At 55.1% G+C, this 22206-nt stretch overlaps 1 protein-coding gene across 5 annotated transcripts; it reads left to right on the forward strand.

Moving 5' to 3' along the window:
• Positions 1-3780: 3780 nt before the first annotated feature.
• On the forward strand, positions 3781-22206 carry FCSK (fucose kinase). 5 transcript variants are annotated; one of them, XM_079906780.1, is made up of 24 exons: positions 3781-5023; positions 7759-7859; positions 8213-8364; positions 9457-9507; positions 10491-10616; positions 10936-11008; positions 11412-11509; positions 11911-11991; positions 12478-12597; positions 12777-12948; positions 13363-13475; positions 14136-14237; positions 14359-14529; positions 15015-15079; positions 15797-16167; positions 16841-17051; positions 17226-17392; positions 17489-17710; positions 18052-18195; positions 18359-18478; positions 20054-20241; positions 20325-20424; positions 20927-21150; positions 21325-22206. In XM_079906780.1, the coding sequence occupies exons 2-24, from the start codon at positions 7778-7780 to the stop codon at positions 21397-21399; spliced, it is 3228 nt and encodes a 1075-aa protein (XP_079762906.1). In that variant the 5' UTR covers positions 3781-5023; positions 7759-7777; the 3' UTR covers positions 21400-22206. The 5 variants fall into 5 exon arrangements, with proteins under 5 accessions (XP_079762906.1, XP_079762907.1, XP_079762909.1 ...); XM_079906781.1 differs by having other exon boundaries at positions 18052-18117; XM_079906783.1 differs by lacking the exon at positions 20927-21150.

Consider the following 22206-nt stretch of genomic DNA (forward strand, 5'->3'; position numbering starts at 1 on the left):
TGGTGGTGCAGTGGTTAAGGATCTGCCTAACAATGCAGGGGCCACGGGTTCGTGCCCTGGTCCGAGAAGATCCCACATGCTGCGGAGCAACTAAGCCCGTGCGCCACAACTACTGAGCCTGCGCTCTAGAGCCTGCAAACCACAACTACTGAGCCCACGCACTGCAACTACTGAAGCCCGTGCGCCTAGAGCCCGTGCTCCGCAACAAGAGAAGCCACGGCAATGAGAAGCCCGCACACCACGACGAAGAGTAGCCCCCGCTCGGCGCAACCAGAGAAAGCCCGCGCACAGCAATGACCCAACACAGCCAAAATAAATAAATTAATAAATTTATAAAACCATACCAGGGACTTCCCTGGCGGTCCAGTGGTTAGGACTCTGCACTTCCACTGCAGGGGGCACAGGTTCGATCCCTGTGGGATCCCTAATATCCTGCAAGCTGTGTGGTACGGCAAAAAATAAAAGCAAACAAACAGGGCTTCCCTGGTGGCGCAGTGGTTGAGAGTCCACCTGCTGATGCAGGGGACATGGGTTCGTGTCCAGGTCCGGGAAGATCCCGCATGCTGCGGGGCGGCTGGGCCCGTGAGCCATGGCCGCTGAACCTGCGCGTCCGGAGCCTGTGCTCTGCAGCGGGAGGCGCCACAACAGTGAGGGGTCCGCGTACCGCAAAAAAAAAAAAAAAAAAAAAAAAGCAAACAAACAAAAACATATCAGCTGCTTCAATTTCTCCTTGGAAGACCCAGTAGGAGAATTTAATATCCTCTCCCCATTTTCTTCATCCAGTTCCCATCTCTTTGCCAGTCCCCTGGCAGTAAATACTCTTGGTTATATACCTTTACAGGGATGGTTGCACCCATTCCCCTGCTGTTGTGAGTGCTGGCTGCCAATGTCTCATAGATGCACCCTTCTCTGAAGAACTGGTATCAGTCCCTGTGAGCTGCTTTGCCTGGAGATGCCCTCCTTTCCCTACCTCCCCTTGGCCTGCCCACAGCCCACGAATGACTGATGTGGGGTAAAAAGTCCACCTCCCTTGCTTCTAAGAGGGATAAACCTTGTGATGTATTTTATGCTCCAGAGCTCCCCAGAGGATCAGACTGAGGCTAGACTTAGCTGAACCGACATCTTTGCTTGGCTTCTTCCCCTGCCCTATCCTGCCTCCCTCACTGCCCTAAGAGATCATTTGCACAAGAATCCCTTTCTCAGGCTCTGAGAACTCAACCTAAGGCATCTAGGGAACTCAACCTAAGATATCCCTGTGGGTAGTCCTGGCTCCCAGAGGGATTTCCTGCTACCAGCAGCCTCATATCTCATGCAGGGTCCTGCAGATTGTACCTCCTCCAAGAAGCCTTCCAGACTTGCACCCTTACATTTTGGCAGAATGATTGTTTAATAAGGAAGTTGGATGCCTACTCCGTGCCAGACCCTTTATATGCATTGGCTCAATGAATCCTCCCAACAACCTGGTGAGGCAAATACTGTTGTGTTCTTACTGAGGAAGAAAGCTGAGCTCAAAGAATTTGAGTGGCTTGCTCACACTGTCAGAAAGTGATGAGAACTGGGGAGGAGTTGTCTGATTCCAAACCCTGTATTTAACTACTAGAATGTACTCTATATTATAGCATCAGAATGTTTTTTCATGGCTCTGTCTACCCCAGACCGTGGGGTGGAGAACTACATGCTTTTGTGTCTGCTGCTGAGGGCTTTATCTTATTAAAAAGCCTTCTGGGGCTTCCCTGGTGGCGCAGTGGTTGAGAGTCTGCCTGCCGATGCAGGGGACATGGGTTCGTGCCCTGGTCCGGGAAGGTCCTACATGCCGCGGAGCGGCTGGGCCCGTGAGCCATGGCCGCTGAGCCTGCGCGTCCGGAGCCTGTGCTCCGCAACGGGAGAGACCACAACAGTGAGAGGCCCGCGTACCGCAAAAAAAAAAAAAAAAAAAAAAAGCCTTCTGTGAGTATCTTTGCTAGTGGCCTTGGAGCCACTCCCTACGTGGCCAGCATGCCCGCCCTAGGAGGCGCTTGGCCTCTGAGCTCCTCGGAGCTGTTTTCCTTGAGCCTCCGTCACGCTGCGGCTGCAGGCATCCCTGCCTTCCACTCCACTGCAGAGCGGGGATCTGCGTTTCTGAGAAAAGCAGCAGTGGGAGGCAGCGCATCTCTTCCCTGGAGGCCTGCTGGGTTCACAGTAGAAGAGAGCAGGTGCTGAAGTGGGGGAAGGAGGATGAGACCTGGGCCAAGTGAAGAGGGGGGATGACTGTAGTGGGAGAAGACTGAGAGAAGGAGAGAGATTTGGGGGAGGAGGTGGGGTAGTAGGAGCTGAGTAGGGGACTGCTCTTTATTCATTCCTTCATTCAACAAATTGTTCGGAATTCCCTGGTGGGAGAGTGGTTAGGACTCCACGCTTTCACTGCCGAGGACCCAAGGTCCAGGGTTGATCCCTGGCTGGGGAACTAGGATCCCGCAAGCCATGTGGTGCGGCCAAAAAAACCCAGAAAAACAAAAAAACAAACAATACAAATCCAAATTGTTTTAACCACCTACAATGTGCTAGGCACGTTCTAGTGACTGAGGATACAATAGTGAACAAACCATTGATCCAGCTTTAAGGAGTCCGAATGGGAATAACAACAATCATCATAATAATGGTTAATATTTTTGGAGAATTTACTATGGAGTCAAGAATTTATTTATCTTATCCTCATAAGAATGTTAGGCATTTGACACTATTATTACCCCATTTTACAGATAAAGACAAGGAGGCAGAATAGCCAAGTGACTGGCCAAGGTTACACAGAGTTAGAGCAGAATCCCTCATCTTCTCTGAGACTGACCGCTTGGGCCTCGCAGGCTCCCTATTAAGGACACAAGATTTGGCAAGTATATTCTCATAAGAAAAATTCAAACAATACAAATAAAGCTCAAGTTCTCCCTGCCTATCCCCATCCCTGGCAGTCTCCACCTCAGAGGGTGCTCCTTCCAGTCCGGTTCCTATCCACATGTACTATATGTCCGCATACATTATTTTTGACATGAGTAGATTCTCATACATAATGTTCTTTAACAAAGTGTCTTGAACACTTTTCCCTATTGAACATGTAGATCTAGCTCATTATTTCTAACTGCTGCCTAGTATTCCATTGCATGGATGTGCCTAGTTTATTTTCCCAGTACCCCGGAGAGAGAGTTTCCAGTTTTCCGCTATTACGAACAATGCTGCCATTCATAACTTTTCCAAAAAAGCCACAGATCTTTTTCCCACTACAGAGTTGAAAAGTTTCTACCGGAAGGACCCACATAATGAACCCGCGAAAGCATGGCCAATTGCCAATCCAACGGTAGTCGCTTACGCCCGAACACCTGTGGGGGTTTTTCCTCCGGGTTTGATTTGTTTCTCTTCGGGGAAACGCGGCGGCACCACGCCCCCCGCCAGGGGGTTAAACAAACGAACAAAACACAAACCTGGAACCCCGAGTCTCAGAAAACGAGTTTTGTCTTTACAACGCACTGGTCCCTCTGGGAGTTGTAGTTTTGCTGCCCAGCGGAGCCGCCTTCTCCCTTCACCTCACTTCTCGAAGGGAAGAATCACTGCCCTTTAGGAAAGCGCTGCCCTGACTATCTCCGCTGGCTCAGGCGATAGCTCCGAGCTGGGCTTTCGGGGAGGACAAGCCAGGGCGAGCGGAGGGCTGAAACTACATTTCCCAGGGTGCGCCGCGAAGGCACGCACAGCCCCGTGTTCAAGATCCTGCTGTGCCGAGAGCCGGCGGAGGCACGTATATCAGACTGCGCGGATACCGGTACGGTACCCCCAGTGTTCTGCGCGGTTTCTCCGCCTCCCTCCCACACTCTTGGACCCGCAGGACTGAGCCGGGCCACTGGCTGCCTGGTTCCTGATAGGGAAGAGCGTCGGGGAACTCTGCAGCAGCCCCCGGGCGCCCACTTGCTCCAAGGGGCGTCTGCGGGTCCTTCAACCTGTTGGCCTGGGTCTTTCTACAGGAGCTCCGGGACTTGGGGACGCCCGGGACAGGGACCATAGGCAGGTGGGCCTCTGGATGCTGGCGCTGGTGATTTTTCCTTTGAGGTCGCTTTTCCTGCCTCCGTTTACCCCATCGGGGCTCGTCATTATCAACAAATCTCAATTATATGACGTTTGTGTAATTTGCAATGTAATTTTACTCCCCATCACCTTCCTTCTGCCTTTTTTCGCTTCCCAGAAGACAAATCAGATTCCTCCGTGGGGCTACTTTTTCCCCTTAAAATGCAAAATCCCTGCCCCACTTCTCTTCAAAAAGCAAATATGAAGAGACCTTACTGTTTTATTCTGTCCCTGGCTTCCGTTCCCTATCCTAATTTTAGGCAGCGTGTGGCTGAGGACATTAAGAACTATTTCAACTTGGCCTCAGTAGATAAAGTTCTGTTGGAAGTGTGCAGAATATTGGATAGAGGCCTGTATTATCTAAGATTTCTGTACAAATGTCAGGTATGACAGAGGTTGAAGACTCCAGGAGAGATGTCTTATTTCTACAGGGTGGGTGAGAACAAGAATCTTGGAGTTGGATACACCTGACCTGCCTGTAAAAGCTGTTTATGTCCTTGGGCAGGCTATTTCATCTCTTTATGCTACAATTTCCTTAAATATAACGTAGGTGTGGTAAAATTCAATTCATAGGGCTGTTGAGTGGGTCACATGAGCTGATACTTCAACGTGTCTCTGGCGTGGTGCCTGAAGAAGACACTCCCTATGCCACCAGTACTGTTCCACCTTTTGTGTTCTGTTCTCATAATACCCTTTAGTCTGATCGGGCAAGGCATGCTACTTAGCCTTGGTTGATTTTCCCAGGCCTTCCCTGATTTTTTTCTTCTACAGGGGCATCTTTGACCCAGAGAATATATCAGAGCCTTCGTTCCAACCTGCTTCAGGGTCAAGTCGAACTCTCCTGTTGCTTTTCCTCACTGGAGAGAACTACCATTCATTGAGCTCCTGCCGTGTGCCACATATTTTTATGTTTTATTTAATGCAACCATCCTAGGAGGTTGGTATCTTGGCCCCAGTTTTCAATTAGGGAACTGAGGCTCAGAGAGGTTAAGTAACCTGCTCAAGATCACACAGGAAGAGGGAGAGTTGGGGACAGCCTCTGGGGGTTGATTCCCAGTGCAGGACTATTCCTCTGCTCCAGTTTCTAGTAGAGTACAGTCCAGATCATGCCGTCCTCCCTCCTCTGCCTGCAACCTGTCATCTGCTCGTGACTCTCAGTCACTATGCCAAGACCGGGCTCAGACCTTTGGACTCTCCTTGGGGCATTTCTTCCTTGCTCTGTTTTAGCACGTTTGCTTGGGATCAAACATCATTATCACCATCACCTAAATAAGAATCTGAGACACCCAGGTCCCAGTCACGGATGCAGCATCAACTAGCATTTGTAAGGTGGACAGAATACTTACCTGGCAGTGGTGTTGTGAAGATGAAAAATCATAGTGCCTTAACTATGGGTCAGAATGGGTGGATGAGCTCACTTCTAGTGGCTGTTACTATTAATGCCATCCCCATTTCATTGTCACATTGTATTGGGCACTTTACATATATTTAGTACGTCTGTTCTTTTTTCCATCCTACAAAGTAGATTCAGTGTAGGGGTTAAGAGAATGGACTCTGGAAAAAAGGTGTCTGGGTTCAAATTTGGCTCTACCACTTGCTAGCTGTGTGACCTTGGTCAAGTCACTTAATCTCTCTGTGCCTCAGTTTCTTCATCTTTAAGGATAAAGAAAGTACTTCCCAGACTTTAGAGGTTCTTACAGTAATTTTTCCTTTGGCAGTCCCAAGAGGAAGATGATATACTCCCATGATGGTTTAGCTCCTCAGAGAAGCAGAGAACAAGATGGGATTAGACTTGCAAGAGATTTATTGGGGGAGGGAAGAAGGGGAGGGAGCTGGAGGAAGCAGGGAGAGCTGTCAGTTTTCAATTCTGCTTCCTGTGACAGCACCGGAAGGAAGAAAGGAGGTATGGGTAGAAAGCTCTCAGACTGCAGTGCGGTTGTAAGACAGTTTCTGTTGGGTTGATGGGGAGTTCTGGAGCCAAGAGTGCCTGTCAGAGGATCCCCGTCTTGTAGCAGTGGGTCTGTCTTTTTCATGTCATTGGTTGGTGGGAAGCATGGCCTCCATGCGAACAAGATGGGGGCATCCATCCGTTACACTCCCTACCACAGGAGGCCAGAGAGGGTTAGGGGTGCCGAAGATCACACAGGGAGTTGGTGGCCAGTCTGGAATCCCCAGCCACCCCGTTTACTGAGAAGGCCAGATGGGTAACCTGGGGAATGCCTTTGACCTCAGATGCCTGGCCAAGATCTCTAGCTCAGGTTTCCCCTCTGGATTTCCCTCCTGAGCTGAACAGGGAACAGAGCAATTTTTGTTAGTGGTGGAGCTTTCCCTGAAAGCTCGTGGGAGTATGAGCGTTGCTAAGTGGCCGTGTCTGTCAGCCTTAACCATAGGCTTGGTGGCAGCAGAGTCTGGCATAGGAAGGAACCGTTACTGAGGTTCAGGTTTCCTGTTGGCTCCGGCTGGGGTGAGGGTTGACTGCAGACGGACGTGTGCTCAGGGCACCTCTGGGGTGGCATGCAGCTCACTCCACCGGCCCTCCCCACACTGAGCTTTGGGGGCTGGGGGGAAGAGGTGGGGGTGGGCTGCTGCATGGGACAGCAACTGGGACCCTGCCAGAGGTAGATGCCAGCGCACTCCTAGGGACTCGTCCACAGAGGTCTTGGGGAGGCCAGGGCCTCTACAGTCAGATTGGTTTCTTATCCGGTAGGAAAGGAGTGTTGGGGGAGAGGAGTGGGTGAAGCCATAGCTTTGGCTTCACCTTCCCCTCACTTGCTCAGAGTGCCCTGGAGGAAGATGGCTGACAGGTGGGGTTGCAGCCCCCTTCTGGCTTGGAGCCTCTGGGAGGGGAGGTCCCCTCTGAGGTCCCTGTAGTGGGTGCTGTTAGCATGCTGCGCTTGAACAAACTGGTACACCTCTCCCAGAGCTTCCCTCTTTTCCGGGGAATTGCCCTCAGCCTCGGGAGCCTAGAAGTTAGAGCCTCCCTCCCTGCAGCTCAGTGCCAATGATTGGATGATGAGGGGCCTGCGGTACAGAAAGGGCAGCCCCTTGTTTTAAGGTGGGACCCCCTGTCAACCCCACCCCGCTCCCCTTACTTCCTCTCCTGAGGAAATGTCATGCTCCCAGATTGATGAAGTCAAAGATACCCTCATCACGTGACCCAGCAATCCCACACCTAGGTGTCCGCCTGGAGAGATGAAGTCTTATGTTCACGCTAAATCTGCACATGAATGTTTATAGCAGCTCTATTCATGATTACCAAAACCTGGAAGTAGCCCAGGTGTCCTTTAGTGGGTAGGTGGAGAAACAGACTGTGCGATGTCTATAAGACGGAATACTGCTTGGCAAAAAAAGAGAAAGAACTATGGATATGCATAGCCAACTTGGATGAATCTCAGAGGCATTATGTTGAGTGAAAGAAGCCAATCTCAAAAGATTACATTCCAACTATAGCTTTGGAGAACAGATGGCCAGTTGTCAGGGGTGAGGGATGGAGGAGGGTGTGACTGTAAAGGGTTAGCATGTGGGAGCTTTTTAAGATGCAGATGGTGGTAGTAACCACAAGAATCTATACATGTATTAAAATTCATAAAACTACTTATAACCAAAGAAATCAATTTTAGGGTATGATAATTTAAAAAAAATTCACACATACCCGTATCTCTGCCCTGGAAGCCCCTCAACTTTGGCCAGAATGGAGCAGCCGAAGGGGGTTGATTGGACGGTCATCATCCTGACATGCCAGTACAAGGACAGCGTCGAGGTCTTCCAGAGAGGTAGTTGATCTCCCTCTCCACTCTGCCCCTAATGTGGAACCCTCTCCCCTTTCCTTGTCACATACCCCTACAGCCCCAGGAGCTGGGCAGACCCGGGTTCAAACCCAGATTCTGCTTCTTCCTAGCCACGTGACCTCCGACATAGGTCACTTCACTGAGACTCGGTTTTCTCATCTGTGCAATGGGAGTAATTGTACTTACCTCACTGAGTTGGGCAAAGATCTGATGAGCTACTAGATGAAAGCTGCTAAGTCAAAGAAGATTAAATAATGGCTGTCAGGAGGTTTGCTTGAGGTGCTTGGGACCGGGGTGAAGAGGCTGGGGGACAGGTCCCAGTCATGTTCTGACCGCAGAGCTGGAGATACGGCAGAAGCGAGAGCAGATCCCCACCAGGACGCTGCTGTTGGCCGTGGAAGACCCTGAGGTTCATGTGGGCAGTGGAGGAGCCACCCTCAACGCCCTGCTGGTGGTTGCAGAGCACCTGAGTGCCCGTGCGGGCTTCACTGTGAGTGCTCTTCAAGTGCCCCCTTGGGCGCAGCAGGGATGGGGCCTTCAAACAGAGCCTTTCCGGGGTCCCCAGCTCTTCGGGCTCCATTTTCCCGCCCAGTTCTGGTTTGGCATCAGTTTTTGCATCTGTAGATTGAGCAGACTCGTCCAGGTGAGGGCAGAAGGCAGGGACGGCCTTTGTAGTGGTTTTAGAAAGTCAGAGCCAGTATCTAGGAGTTAGGCTTTCTGGCTTCCCTTGAGAAATCTCCTCTTGCTACCCTGGACGCTCCTTCCCACATAGCAGTGGTTTGCTGGAACTCAGGTGCAGTGGCCCCTGGTGTGTAGAGCGTGGGCCCACGTCCCACACACACCCAGCCACTTCACGAGGTCACCTTGCCTGCATGGCACCCTGGCACAGGCAGTGAGGGTGGTCACAGGCATGGACACGCTCTGGCAGTGGGGGTGGCACCCGCAGGGGAGGGGACCACTGTGTGGTTGCCATGAAGCTGACTTACTGCGAGTCACCCGCCAGCCAGCCCCACGTTCTCGCCTGCAGCCTTCCGTAAAAACAGGGGACAGGGGAGTGGCCCAACTGGAAAGCTGCTGTGCTTCCTTATCCAGGAGTGGCCAGGGCTGCCTCGTGCCTGCCTGTGGCCATTGGTCTTGACCTTGCTGGTTGTTCCTTTGTTTTGTTTTTTTTAAAATTAATTTTATTTATTTATTTTTGGCTGCGTTGGGTCTTCGTTGCTGCGCACGGGCTTTCTCTAGTTGCAACAAGCGGGGGCTACTCTTTGTTGCAGTGTGCGTGCTTCTCATTGCAGTGGCTTCTCGTTGCAGAGCACGGGCTCTAGGCGCGTGGGCTTCAATAGTTGTGACGCACGGGCTCAATAGTTGTGGCGCACGGGCTTAGTTGCTCCGTGGCATGTGGGATCTTCCCAGACCAGGGATCAAACCCGTGTCCCCCTTCATTGGCAGGCAGATTCTTAACCACTGCACCACCAGGGAAGTCCCCCCTTTGGTTCTTGTGTGGACTTGTGCTGGGGTCTCTCCCTGCACAAGAGGGTGACATCCGCCCAGACCTCTGTGAACAGTGCTCTTCCACTTTTGATAGGTGGTCACATCAGATGTTCTGCACTCGGCCTGGATCCTCATCCTGCACATGGTCAGTAGAATGCTGGGCAGGGGCCATGCAGAAGGATGGTCAGTCCTTGGGGTTGGATGGGACTTTAGGGGTCTTCTGCCTTTGTGTGCCAGTGTGCATTGTGCAAATCCTGAAGAATCAGAAATACAATTAATCCAGGTGTCCAAAATAGGGAACCGGTTAAATATAAACAGCATATCCTCCTGGTGGAATATTAGACAATGATTGAAAGGTCCATTTAACTCTCTGCACCGACCTGTGCATTGACCAGCTCTGTGACCTGGGGCCAGTCACTTGACTGTTTCTAGGCCTCAGTTTCCTCATCAGTAAAATGAGGATGGCAGCAGTTCCTACTTCATGTGGATGTGCTGAGATGACCCATCAAATGCTTAAATTGGGGCCTGGCCTGGCTCCCTGTGAGCATCGGTGAATATATTTTCATTGTTCAGTGAAAAAGGCCAGCCGCACAAGTTTGTATAGAATGATCTCAGCCTTTTTAATTGAAAGTTTGATTGAGATCATTGTAGATCCACATTTAAGAAACAATCCAGAGGGAAGCCTCTGTAAACTTTGCCCAGAGCTCGCCAATGGTCATATTTTCCAAAACTATAGTATAATTACAGCCAGGATATTGACATTGATATGGTTCCCAATCTTTCTCCAGTTTGACTTGTACTCGTGTGTGTGTGTGTGTGTGTGTGTGTGCGCGCGTGTGTGTGTGTGTGTGAAGTTCTGTTGTCTCCGTCTTTTTCATTTTTGTAAAAAAAAAAAAAAGTATGCATATGAGGTATATGAAAGGGCATAACCTCAAAATGAGGGCAACGGTTATTATCCCTGAGGGATTGTTTTTCTTTCTGTGTATCTGCATTTGCTAATTTTTTACCATAATCATGTAATTTAAAAAATCACATGAGAACACACTCTGTAAAAGTCCTCTAGCTTGATGGCTTTCTGCCCAGGCTCTCTGCCTCAAGCTCTTCTGCCTGTGCCTGCTCCCGCCCCAGGGCCGAGACTTCCCCTTCGATGACTGTGGCCGGGCCTTCACCTGCCTCCCTGTGGAGAACCCCCAGGCCCCTGTGGAGGCCGTGGTCTGCAACTTGGACTGCTTGCTGGACATCGTGAGCCATCGGGTGAGACAGGCAGCTGCCATGGGGCCTTGTCCTGCTGAGCCACCAGCCATAGTCTGTGCTGGCTCAGACAGGGGATGCCAGGAACAATGACTTCGGGTGCCTGGAGTTAGTTAAGAGCTTCAGGATGTTAGCGTTGGCCACACTGCGGGGAGGTACGGCCTCAGGAAGTAGGCGGGAGGGCTGGCATCGGCACCATGGATATAGGGAGGCCCCTGTTACCTCAGCAGCCCGAGTCTCCCTGGAACAGGCCGAGGCTGTGCTGTGTGGGAGCAGAGGAAGGGCTGGGCCCGGCCACCAGCTTCATTCTCTCTCCCCACAGCTGGGCCCAGGCTCCCCGCCAGGCGTGTGGGTTTGCAGCACCGACATGCTGCTGTCTGTTCCTCCAAACCCAGGTGAGCCTGAGAAGGCTTGGGACTGCCTTCCCTAGCCACAGCCAACGTGGCTCTGCCTCTCCTCACCCACCCCGTCTCTGGGCCTGGCCTGCTGCCCTGTTCACAAGGGCAGCTCTAAGGTTTGAAGGATGGAGCTTAGACCAGGAGGCAGGGCTTCCCCTGCTGGGCCAGTCTGCCTGTCCGTAGAGTGGAGATACCCAGCCCTGCCCCCTTTTCCCCAAAGGGCTCTGTGGACAAACTTTGGGGGTGAGGTGTTGTCATTCTCCCAGAGGAATGTCCATTTGGCTTTGGAAACCATATCTTCTTTAGAGGTGCCTGGATGCCCCTGCCCTCCTCCTGGAAGGGATTCCCCCATTCCTTGGGTTGGGGTCCCTGGAGAGCCTCCTGACTCCCCCACCTGCAGGGATCAGCTGGGACGGCTTCCGGGGAGCCAGAGTGATCGCCCTTCCGGGGAGCACGGCCTATGCCCGGAACCATGGTGTTTACCTCACGGACTCCCAGGTAGTGCCCCTGGGGCAGCAGCGTGGGCAGCTGAGCCATCCTGGGATGGCCTCCTGGTCCTGTGCTCTGGGCAGCCTCGTCCTGGACTTTCTGGCATGGTCTGGATCTGGAGGAGTTTCGCCCCATGGCAGCAGCTCTTGTGCTCACTTAGTCTTTTACCAAACATGAATTGCCCCTGATCCCGTGCCAGGCTCTGTGCCCAGGCTTGGGGCTGTGGAGACATTTGAAGCCTGCCCTCCGCTGTGAGGGTGGGGGAGGTCTCAGGCACTTGTATCCCCAGGAGTATGCTGGGGCCTGTCAGACTTGCATCCTGGGTTTACATCTGGAGAACACCCTTGCATGCCCTCTTTCGTAATCCTCTGTTGCTCCCTTCCCTAACTCTGTTTTCTGCTCCCACGTAGGGCTTCGTTTTGGACATTTATTACCAAGGCACCGAGGCAGAGATACAACGATGTGCCAGGCCTGATGGGCGGGTGCCACTGGTATGGCTGCCAGGGCAGAGCCCCACTCCTTCTGGGGAAGGCTAGAACCAGAATCTGAGGAAGATCTGGAACTGGTATTCAGGGGAGCAGGTGAAGCCAAAATCTGAGGAGGGGTAGCCTTGGAATTCAGGGTCTTGTCCCAAATGAGAAAGGCTGGAACCAGACTCAGGGGATCCTTCTAGAATGAAGGACAAAGGTACGAGTGGTGGATAAGAGCCTGGGACTAGACTATAGGGAAGATGGAGAACTGGGTTTGGGAGGAGACCTGAAAATTGAGGGGGTCCTAGAAGTTGCCTGCTGAGGGGCCCTTGGTGGAGCTGCCTCCAGTAAGCCTGGAGTCTGGGTGCTGGAGTGGCCCAGAAGATGAATGATCCTTTCCGGTGTGGCAGTCAGCCTTGCTTGGCCCATCTGCACATGGCCCTCCCCAACTCAGGCACAAGGCTGGCCCCAGGGTCTCCCACCTGACCCTTGTGGGGGCCCCTCCAGGTTTCTGGGCTTGTCTTCTTCTCTGTGGAAACTGCTGAGCACCTCCTGGCCACCCATGTGAGCCCGCCTCTGGACGCCTGCACCTACATGGGCTTGGACTCCGGAGCCCGGCCTGTCCAGGTGACTGGGATTGGGGACTGGCAGGTCCTGGCCTGGGCACGAGGCACTGACACTGGCAGCCTGGCTGTGTGACCTCAGGCCAGTCCTTTCCCCTCTCTATGTCAGCGTCTCTAGAGATGGAACCGCCCCAGCTCAGCCTAGGAACCCACTAATAGCAGTGCTTCCCGCCCTTGTCCCAGCTGTCTCTATTTTTTGACATCCTGCTCTGCATGGCCCGGAACGTGAGAAGGGAGGACTTCCTGGTGGGGCAGCCCCCAGAGATGGGGCAAGGTGACGCGGACATCGCAGGTTATCGGCATGGAGCCCGGGCAGAGCTGTGGAGGGAGCTTCGCGATCAGCCCCTCACAGTGGGTGGGTACTGCCTCTTGGCTCTCCGGGGTGGGGAGGCCATGGGAGTGAAGGCCCCCAGAATGAGGCTCCCACCCCACCTGCCTGGCCCCAGGCTCCTGGACCAGGCAGGCCTAGTGAGTGCATGGACTAGACAATTACCCTCTCCCAGTTCCGAGTCCCCTGCTGAGGTAACTCTCCTCTTCTTCCTTTGTCTCATTCTTGGGCTCCAGTCCTGGTCTTTCTACTTTCTAGCTGTGTGACTTTGGGCAGGTTGCTGAGCCTCTCTGGATCTCAGCTTCCCCATTGGCACAGCGGGCTCATTTCCATGCTTGCCCTCCCAGGCCCTGATGAAGATGTGTCTTCTGGTGGGAGGCCCAGCCTGGTGTCAGAGCTGCAACATGCAGGGTGTTGGGGTCAGTACTTGTATCTTTACAGCATATGTCCCTGACGGCAGCTACAACTACATGACCAACTCAGCCAGTGAGTTCCTGCACAGTCTCACATTCCCGGGGGCTCCTGGGGCCCAGGTCGTGCACTCCCAGGTGGAGGTAAGACCTGCCTGGAGGTAAGGCCAGCAGAGGGGCCTACGGGGTACCTGAAGACAGGTAGGAATGGGGGGGATGCAGGGAGGGGAGGGAATAGCTCACTCTTGGGACAGATTATCTATGCGTGTAGGTGTTATTATCCCCATTTTGCATGTGAGTCACTGGAGGCTCAGAGAGGTTAAGTTACTTGCCTAAGACCACAGAGCCAGTAAGTGGCCAAGTCAGGATTCTACATCCAAGTCTGAGTGAGCAGCTAGAGAAGATTCCCCCCCCCACACACCCTTTCTGAAGGGTCTGCTTAGGGATTCAGGCAAATTCATGGTGATGGGGCAGGTAGAGTTCAGAGGTGGCCCTCAGGGTGGCAGGGGTAGGGGTAGCTGGACAGGTGGGAGAGGTTTTCTGGGGGAGCTGTCATGTGGTGGGACCTCCACTACTGGGTGCAGATTTGCTTTGGAGGAGAAGGCAGGGAGAGCGTGCCCCTGGGGGAGCAGCAGAAATCAAGATGGGATGGGAGTCAGCCTGAGGCTGTGGCCAGGGAGATACCGAGAGGGATCTGGCTGGCCGACAGGCGCAGGGAGCAGCAGGAATTCTGGCTCTGGCTGTGGAGGAGAATTGGGGCAGCCCCCGCCCCGGGCCCTCACAGCTTTCTCCCTGGCTTCACAGGAGCGGCAGCTACTGGGGGCCGGGAGCTCTGTGGTCAGCTGCCTGCTGGAGGGCCCCGTCCAGCTGGGTCCTGGGAGTGTCCTGCAGCACTGCCACCTGCGGGTGAGGCCTGAGAGGGCAGGCAGAGGGAGGGCAAGGGTACGGGAGCCAGGGTCCTGTGTGTTTTGTGGGCGTGCTTGGGGTTCCCCTGCCCACGCAGGACGCCTGCCCGCTTTCCTGCCAGGGCCCCATTCACATCGGCACTGGCTGCTTCGTGAGTGGCCTGGACGTGGCCCAGTCCGAGGCACTGCACGGCTTGGAGCTGCACGACCTCGTCCTGCAGGGACACCATGTGCAGCTGCACGGCGCCCGCAGCCGGGCCTTCACCCTCGTTGGCCGTCTCGACAGCTGGGAAGTAGGTGCTCACCCGCCTCCCCGCGCCCCCATTCTTTAGGCTTTGGGGAGCACCGGGGGTCCTAGCACGGCTTCACTGCAGGGCTCGCTGAGCGCTCACCTGAGGGATAGGCAGTGAGGAGAGTGTAGCCAGTAGAGTCTCAACAGGCCTTTACCTCCCTCCTCAGCTGCTCTGACGCAGGCTGGGTGGGGATTCTTATCCCCATTTTTCAGGCCGGAGACTGAGGTTCAGAGAGAGAGGTGACCCGCCTTGGGCTGCAGAGCCAGTTATGGAGGGTCAGGCGCCAGGATTCTGCTCCAAGTTCCAGGCACCCGGGCTGGAATGTGGAAGCTCCAGGACTTGATGCTGTTTCAGAACTTGCTTGCCTAAGTGCCCCTGTCTCTTTTCCTGTCCCCTCTTGAGCAGATCCTTGTCCTCTGGCCTTATTGCCCTTAACCCCTTCCTGTGGCCCCTGCAGCCCTGACTGCTTCCTTCTCTTTCCCCAGAGACAGGGGACAGGAACGTATCTCAACATGTCTTGGAGTCAGTTCTTCCAGAAGACAGGCATTCGGTAGGGTTGGTGGCCCCACGGGCCTCTGGGGGTCTCGGCAGCCAGGGTGGTAGCTGCTTGGAGGCTCATTCTGCTCATCCTGCCCCACCTCCCACCATCCCTGCAGTCTGGGGTCGTTTTTTTTTTTTTTTAATTTATTTCATTTATTTTTGGCTGCGTTGGGTCTTCATTGCTGCGGGCGGGCTTTCTCTAGTTGCGGCGAGCAGGGGCTACTCTTTGTTGCGGTGCGCGGGCTTCTCACTGCAGTGGCTTCTCTTGTTGCGGAGCATGGGCTACAGGCACACGGGCTTCAGTAGTTGTGGCACGCAGGCTCAGTAGTTGTGGCTCGTGGGCTTAGTTGCTCCACGGCATGTGGGATCTTCCTGGACCAGGGCTCGAACCAGTGTCCCCTGTGCTGGCAGGCGGATTCCTAACCACTGTGCCACCAGGGAAGTCCCCTGGGGTAGTTTCGAGCAGCCTGATTTTCCCTAGCATCTTCTCCCTGGGCAACTCCAAATTCCTGGCCGTGCTCAGGCTTTGGGATTTTGTTCAATGGCCTGGGGAAGGAGGCAGGGCAGCTGGGCCTCCCTCCCTGAATTGCCTGCTTGCGCGGCCTCTGGAGTTCGTCCTGTCCCCATGAATGAGCCAACCCCCAGCTGACAGGTGGTCAGGTCTTGGTGACCAGGCAGGAGCACTTGCTTCCCTCCTGCTCATGTGTCTTCTTTCTCCCCACATCAGGGACTGGGACCTGTGGGACCCAGACATGCCCCGCATTGAGCGCTGCCTTCTCAATGCCCGGCTCTTTCCTGTGCTCCACCCCTCGAGGGCCCTGGGGCCCCAGGACATGCTGTGGATGCTGGACCCCCAGGAGGCTGGGAGCAAGGCCCTGCGGGCTTGGCGAGCCTCCTGGCGGCTGTCATGGGAGCAGCTGCAGCCGTGCCTGGATCGGGCTGCCACACTGGCCTCCCGCCGGCACCTGTTCTTCCGCCAGGCCCTGCATAAGGCGCGGCATGTGCTGGAGGCCCGACAGGACCTCAGCCTGCGCCCGCTGATCCAGGCTGCTGTGCGCGAGGGCTGTCCTGGGCCCCTGATGGCCACCCTGGACCAGGGTGAGTGTGCTGGGCACCCATGCTGGGAAGCCAGACCCAGCATCACCTGCCCTGTCTGCCCTCTAGGTCATCGACCTGAGGGTACTAGGGAGTCATGAGACTTTAAAGCAGGGGAAAGACACAAATGGACTTAACTTTTAGGTTTCTGGGAAGCTCCATCCCTGTTAGTGGGGAGTTTGGTGAGAGGCGGAGGCCTGGGGCTGAGCCTCTGGGTCCTGTGAGCATCGGCAAAGGCTGCACGTTCTGTGCGGGGGTGGGGGGGGCTGGATGTGGGTGAAGAGCTCCAGCACAGCCCGGGGGATGTGGCCCGCCCTGCATGGGACCCAGGCATTCTGTGGGGACTCAGCCTTAGCCTCACAGGGACTGCCTCATTCCCCATTTCAGTTATTCACTCATGGCCACACAGCTGGTTGGTGGGGGGGCTGAGACTGAACCCAGGTGGTTTGCCCCCCAAGCCTGAGCTCTTACTCATTAAGGGCATACTGGGTGGGGGGTGCAGAGGCATGTCTGGGCTGGGGCTGGTGGGATGAGAACTTTGCCAGGCAGAAGAGTGGGGAGCATTCCCAGGCAAGGATACATCTTGGGCAAAAGTGAAGAGGTCTGGGGTGCTTGAGGGCAGGGGGCATTGAGGGCGGGCCTCCTCCCCAGCTACTACTGACTCCTGGTCCCTCAGTGGCAGCTGGTGTGGGAGATCCTGGCGTGGCAGCCCGGGCACTGGCCTGTGTGGCGGATGTCCTGGGCTGCATGGCAGAGGGCCAAGGAGGCTTACGGAGTGGGCCAGCTGCCAACCCTGAGTGGGTGCGGCCCTTCTCGTACCTGGAGTGTGGAGACCTGGCGCGGGGCGTGGCGGCGCTTGCCGAGGAGCGGGACAAGTGGCTGAGCAGGTGGGTGCTAATGATGTCAAAACCCTTGGAGTAGCCCCCTGCCGTCCTTGGAGGTGGAAACCCAGAGAGAGGTGGAGTGTCCTCAGGTCACCTAGGGCAGTCAGTCCCCAAACCCAAGCAGCCCACCCCCAGCTTGGGGCTCCATGCCACCATCTCTCTGTTCCCTCCTGGCAGACCAGCCTTACTAGTACGAGCTGCCCGCCACTACGAGGGGGCTGGGCAGATCCTGATCCGCCAGGCTGTGATGTCAGCCCAGCACTTTGTCTCCTCGGTGCCGGTAGAGCTGCCAGCACCTGGGCAGTGGGTGGTGGCTGAGTGCCCGGCTCGAGTGGACTTCTCTGGTGAGCCCCTTGGGGGGGCGGTAGGGGTGAGGGTAGCCACCCCAGAACTGAGCTGGCAGCCCCTGTGACCAGCTTGGTCTTGTTCAATTGCCACAGGGGGCTGGAGTGACACGCCACCCCTTGCCTATGAGCTTGGTGGGGCAGTGCTGGGCCTGGCTGTGCGAGTGAATGGCCGCCGGCCCATTGGGGCCAGGGCTCGCTGCATCCCAGAGCCCGAGCTGTGGCTGGCATTGGGACCTCGGCAGGACGAGATGGCCACGAAGATAGTATGCGGGAGCCTGGATGACCTGCAGGATTACTGCCAGCCCCATGCCCCAGGTCAGGGCACCTGTGAATTGCGCAGGTGGGGATGGCACACCTAGCCAGCTGGGGGACGGGGGCAGAACCCGAGAGACCCTGCAGGCCATGGGTGCCTGGCCTGAGGGCGAGCCAGTCTGGTGGAGGAGCCCTGACGTTACGCTGCCCAGGCACAGGAGGTAGAGCTGGCACATTTGCTGGTGTTATGGAGCCCAGAGGACCTTTTGTGGCTTGGGGATGGGGTCTGCACCGCTGCTGGGCTTTTATCCCCTAGATGAGCCCCAGGCCAGGCTGAGATGGGTGGGGTGTCTGTTTCCACCCCTGGAGACCAAATTCCTTGCCGGATGCTGCTCACTCCACAGGGGCGCTGTTGAAGGCGGCCTTCATCTGTGCGGGGATCGTGAGTGTCCACTCCAAGCTCTCGCTGAGTGAGCAGCTGCTGTGTACCTTTGGGGGCGGCTTTGAGCTGCATACCTGGTCCGAGCTGCCCCATGGCTCTGGCCTTGGTGAGCAGGCCCTGTCTCCCTGCTGCCCACTGACTCCGTTCCCCCTTTCAGCTTTGCCTCCAATCCTCTCCCCAGCCTCTGCCCAGTGGAGAGGGAGGGGGTGGGGCAGGATTGGGCTGGGCAGAGCTGTTTCATGGCTGGTACTCTCCTCTGTGCCCTGCAGGCACCAGCAGCATCCTGGCGGGGGCTGCCCTGGCCGCCTTGCAGCGGGCCGCAGGCCGGGCGGTGGGCACGGAGGCCCTGATCCACGCAGTGCTGCATCTGGAGCAGGTGCTTACCACAGGTATGGCCTGCCCCAGGGCAGAGGGAGGTCACTGGAACTTTTTCAGGGGCCTCCAGGGGCTTCCCTGGACCTGCAGACAGAGCTGTGCTGCTCCTTACAATGGTTAGAACTTCCCTCTTATCACTCTGACACTCTCCCTCTGGTGGTTTTCAAAATGAAATATTTCTACCTCAAAGGACTTGATGTAGGAGCACCTACTAAGTGTTAAGAGTCTGTGCTGCACCTTTCATGTGTGTTAGGTATTCCTCATGTCTCTGTTCCTACCCAGGGCTGTCCCTCAGGGCAGGGCTGGGTTTGGATTAGGGGACAGGACCTTCAGTCTGTTCTTCAGCACCGTGCCTCTCTCTTGGGCTAGGGCCACTTGTCCCTCGCTTCCCCCACCACATGATGGGGTACCAAGTGCATGGCTGTGATCATACAGAATGTCACTAGCTTCTCCTACTCATCACTGTGGCCCCTTAGCATCCATGCACAATGGAGAGCAGCCAGAGGTTTGTCTGGCTCTAGGGTGCTCTGGTCACCTCAGGATGCCAGGCCTCATCTTCAGCATGACTCTGGGAGGGAAAATGCCACAAAGATGTATAGATGCCTGATTATGGTATCTTCTCTGGCCACTTTGTAGCCTAGCTCCCTCCTTTCATTGTAATGACTCACATCCCATAATAGGTAGTCATTAGCAAAAGGGGCAGATGGGGAAGCTTTTTCAGTTTTCTTTTGAGGTACACTGTTCATATCTCTCATTTGGTCAAATGACAACTATTTATCGAATACCCTCTCTGTATTGGGCCCTGGGGATAAAACGAGCAAAAACAGCATCCCTGCCATCAAAAGTCTTATACAGTCTATTGGAGACAAACACTGATCAATAACCACTCCAATAAATGTATAATTACAAGCTACGCTACGTGCTCCGAAGGAGAGGGGTGCAGTTAAGGAGTTCTTGACATTCCAGGCCTGACGCTAACCACATTTTGGCTGTAAAGTTCCAGATGCCTCCTGCCATTTGCATTTTATACTCGAAATCCTTGCAGACCCTTCTCCAAATATCAAAGGCCTATCCCAGAATCATCTCAAGTTTTGACATTTTTATATAGCTGCAAGAAGAAAAGAGATCCGTACCTTTCATTAGTAAAGCAAAATGTGAACAAGCTATTTTAAGTTTGATAAGAAATGCTGAGAAGCTTATTTCCACCATCAACACCCTTTATCAGGCAAGCCAGGGTGCAGGGACTGTTAGGTGTAGGGAAAGTCCTATGTCATCCCTCCTCAGGGGGAAAGGTTAGTGTAAGGTCTTAATCCTTTGATGTGGTTTACCCCAATTCCAAGTACACATTAGGTCTGCAACAAAACTCAGGCCTTGTGCATTCTAAGCTTGGCTCCAGAATGAAGCTGGGTTCAACTTGCTCCCAGGGCGGGGGCAGAAGCTGCACAGCTCACCTGGCCCAGCTGAAGTTGTGGGGGGAAGCTGTCTTCCCACACTGGTCCCTGCCAGGGATGCAAGGCCAGGAGCCTGTACTGGGAGAGGGAAGCTGGGCCAGATAGGCTCCAACAGTGACGGGGCCCGGGCTCTCGCAGGAGGTGGCTGGCAGGACCAAGTGGGTGGCCTAATGCCTGGCATCAAGGTGGGGCGCTCCCGGCCTCAGCTGCCGCTGAAGGTGGAAGTGGAAGAGATCACTGTGCCTGCGGGCTTTGTCCAGAAGCTCAATGACCACCTGCTCCTGGTGTACACTGGCAAGACCCGTCTGGCCCGGAATCTGCTGCAGGTGAGCCCTGGCCCCAGAAGGGAGGGACGCGAGATGGCTCAGCTAAGCTGAGCCTCACTGCACCCCTCCTGCCCCACCTGTAGGACGTGCTGAGGAGCTGGTATGCCCGGCTGCCTGCCGTTGTGCAGAATGCCCACAACCTGGTGCGGCACACCGAGGAGTGTGCTGAAGCCTTCCGCCAAGGTAAGGCGCTTCTTCCCCGGAGCTCAGGCACCAGGAGTGAGTGCCTGTTGCCTGTGGGTCTGAGGCCCGGGGCCTTTGCAGACTTGGCACCAGCCCTAGGTGTGAAGCCTCTGTCCTCTGCAGGGTCCCACACGTAGGTGGGAGTCACATCTCAGGTCAATACTTGCATCCTGGGGAAAGCCTCCAGCCCCACCTACCAGGAAGCAGATGGGGGAAGAGGCTTGGCTCCATAGCCGAGTTCCAGGGAGTCAGAGCTGATTCGGGTTACACAGTTCAGTGAACACTGTGCCGGGTACCACGCCAACTGCTCTGTGCTCGTTAGTCCTCAAACAACCCCGTGAGGTGGGCTTTATCACTCCTGTTTCCAGTGAGTACTGAACCCAGGTTCTTAACTATGACACTGGTTAAGAAGTGCCTCTTGGCACCCCATCCAGTCTACAGAGGGGCACTGAGTGAATATCCTGGCCCAGGCACACAAGTCCCCTCTCTGACCCCACCCCAGGGAGCCTGCCTCTGCTGGGCCAGTGCCTGACATCATACTGGGAGCAGAAGAAGCTCATGGCTCCAGGCTGTGAGCCCTTGGCTGTGCGGCGTATGATGGATGTCCTGGCCCCCCACGTGCATGGCCAGAGCCTGGCAGGGGCAGGTGGCGGGGGCTTTCTCTACCTATTGACCAAGGAGCCGCGGCAAAAGGAGGCTCTGGAGGCTGTGCTGGCCAAGACTGAGGTATGGTGTGGTCGGGGTATGGTATCTGGCACGGGACAGGAGCCCTCCCTGTGGCCCACCAGCTAACCGGCGGCTACAGGTGTAAGTCCCCTTGGCCCTGCAGCCACAGTCCAGCCTCCCGAAAGCCTAAAACCCACCCAGACCCTCTTAGCACCTCCTGTCCTTTGCTCCTAGGGCCTCGGAAACTACAGCATCCACCTGGTAGAAGTGGACACTCAGGGCCTGAGCCTGCAGCTGCTGGGGGACTGAGACCTCAGCCTGATGCCCCTTCTCATGAGGCTTGTCCCTCTGCAAGAGGAGAAAGCCTGGAGCTATAGCAGGCCCTCCCTTCCTTCCCCCATGGGAGCACTCAGTCTTCTACTCTTCACCCACTTCTTTGTGAATCTGCTTCCAAAGGAAGCCAACCTGAGCTCAGGCCCAGCCCTTTCTAAAAGTTGGTGAGGCACAGACGGTGCTTGGGAACAGGACTGTGACCTCCTGGTTGACAGGGGCCTAGGCTTGGTGTCTGCTCCATCTGGACACAGGAAGGTCCTAAGTTCAGCGTCCACTGTGACCTTTACAAATCTGATGGCCCAGCTTGGGCCTTGGCCTTCTCTCTCTCCATGAGGGCCTGGAAGAAGGGGATGACAACCAGCCTTGGCAGATGGCTGGGTTCCCTTGGTAAGGCCGACCCTGAAGAGGCCCTTTGAGGCATTTCCTGTGGCCTTCCTTAGAGGTCAGGCTTTTGCCTGAGTAGAGACTTCCTGTTCCACACTCACTCCCAAGCTGACTTAATGGGGGAGTGGGAACAGGGATGAGGGTCCACACTCGTGTCTGTGGCAGAGAGCCAGTGCAGTCCTGCAGCAAGTCACTGCTAATCGTGGCCTTAACCAGCAACTCTGCCATGTGCCTGTGGGCCGTGAGTTCTCAGGACTGCAATCTTCTTGGAATAAATTCACTCTGCTCTTCAAGGTTGTCCTCATAAAGTTCTTTTTTGTTCCTGCTGGGAGCAATTCCCACTTCCCCTGGCACTGTGGGAAACTGCCCCTGGGATGATCCAACTTCTGGTGCTGAGGG

This window comes from Stenella coeruleoalba (genome assembly GCF_951394435.1).
Source record: "Stenella coeruleoalba genome assembly, chromosome: 20".
Taxonomy (NCBI): Eukaryota; Metazoa; Chordata; class Mammalia; order Artiodactyla; family Delphinidae; genus Stenella; species Stenella coeruleoalba.

Bases quoted from the DNA above. Each gene is read 5' to 3' on its own strand.
- FCSK (XM_079906780.1), top strand. From the start codon at position 7,778: ATGGAGCAGCCGAAGGGGGTTGATTGGACGGTCATCATCCTGACATGC. The intron at 17,711-18,051 runs GTCAGGGCACCT...CTCACTCCACAG, and splicing joins CTGCCAGCCCCATGCCCCAG to GGGCGCTGTTGAAGGCGGCC. The intron at 21,151-21,324 runs GTATGGTGTGGT...CTTTGCTCCTAG, and splicing joins CTGTGCTGGCCAAGACTGAG to GGCCTCGGAAACTACAGCAT.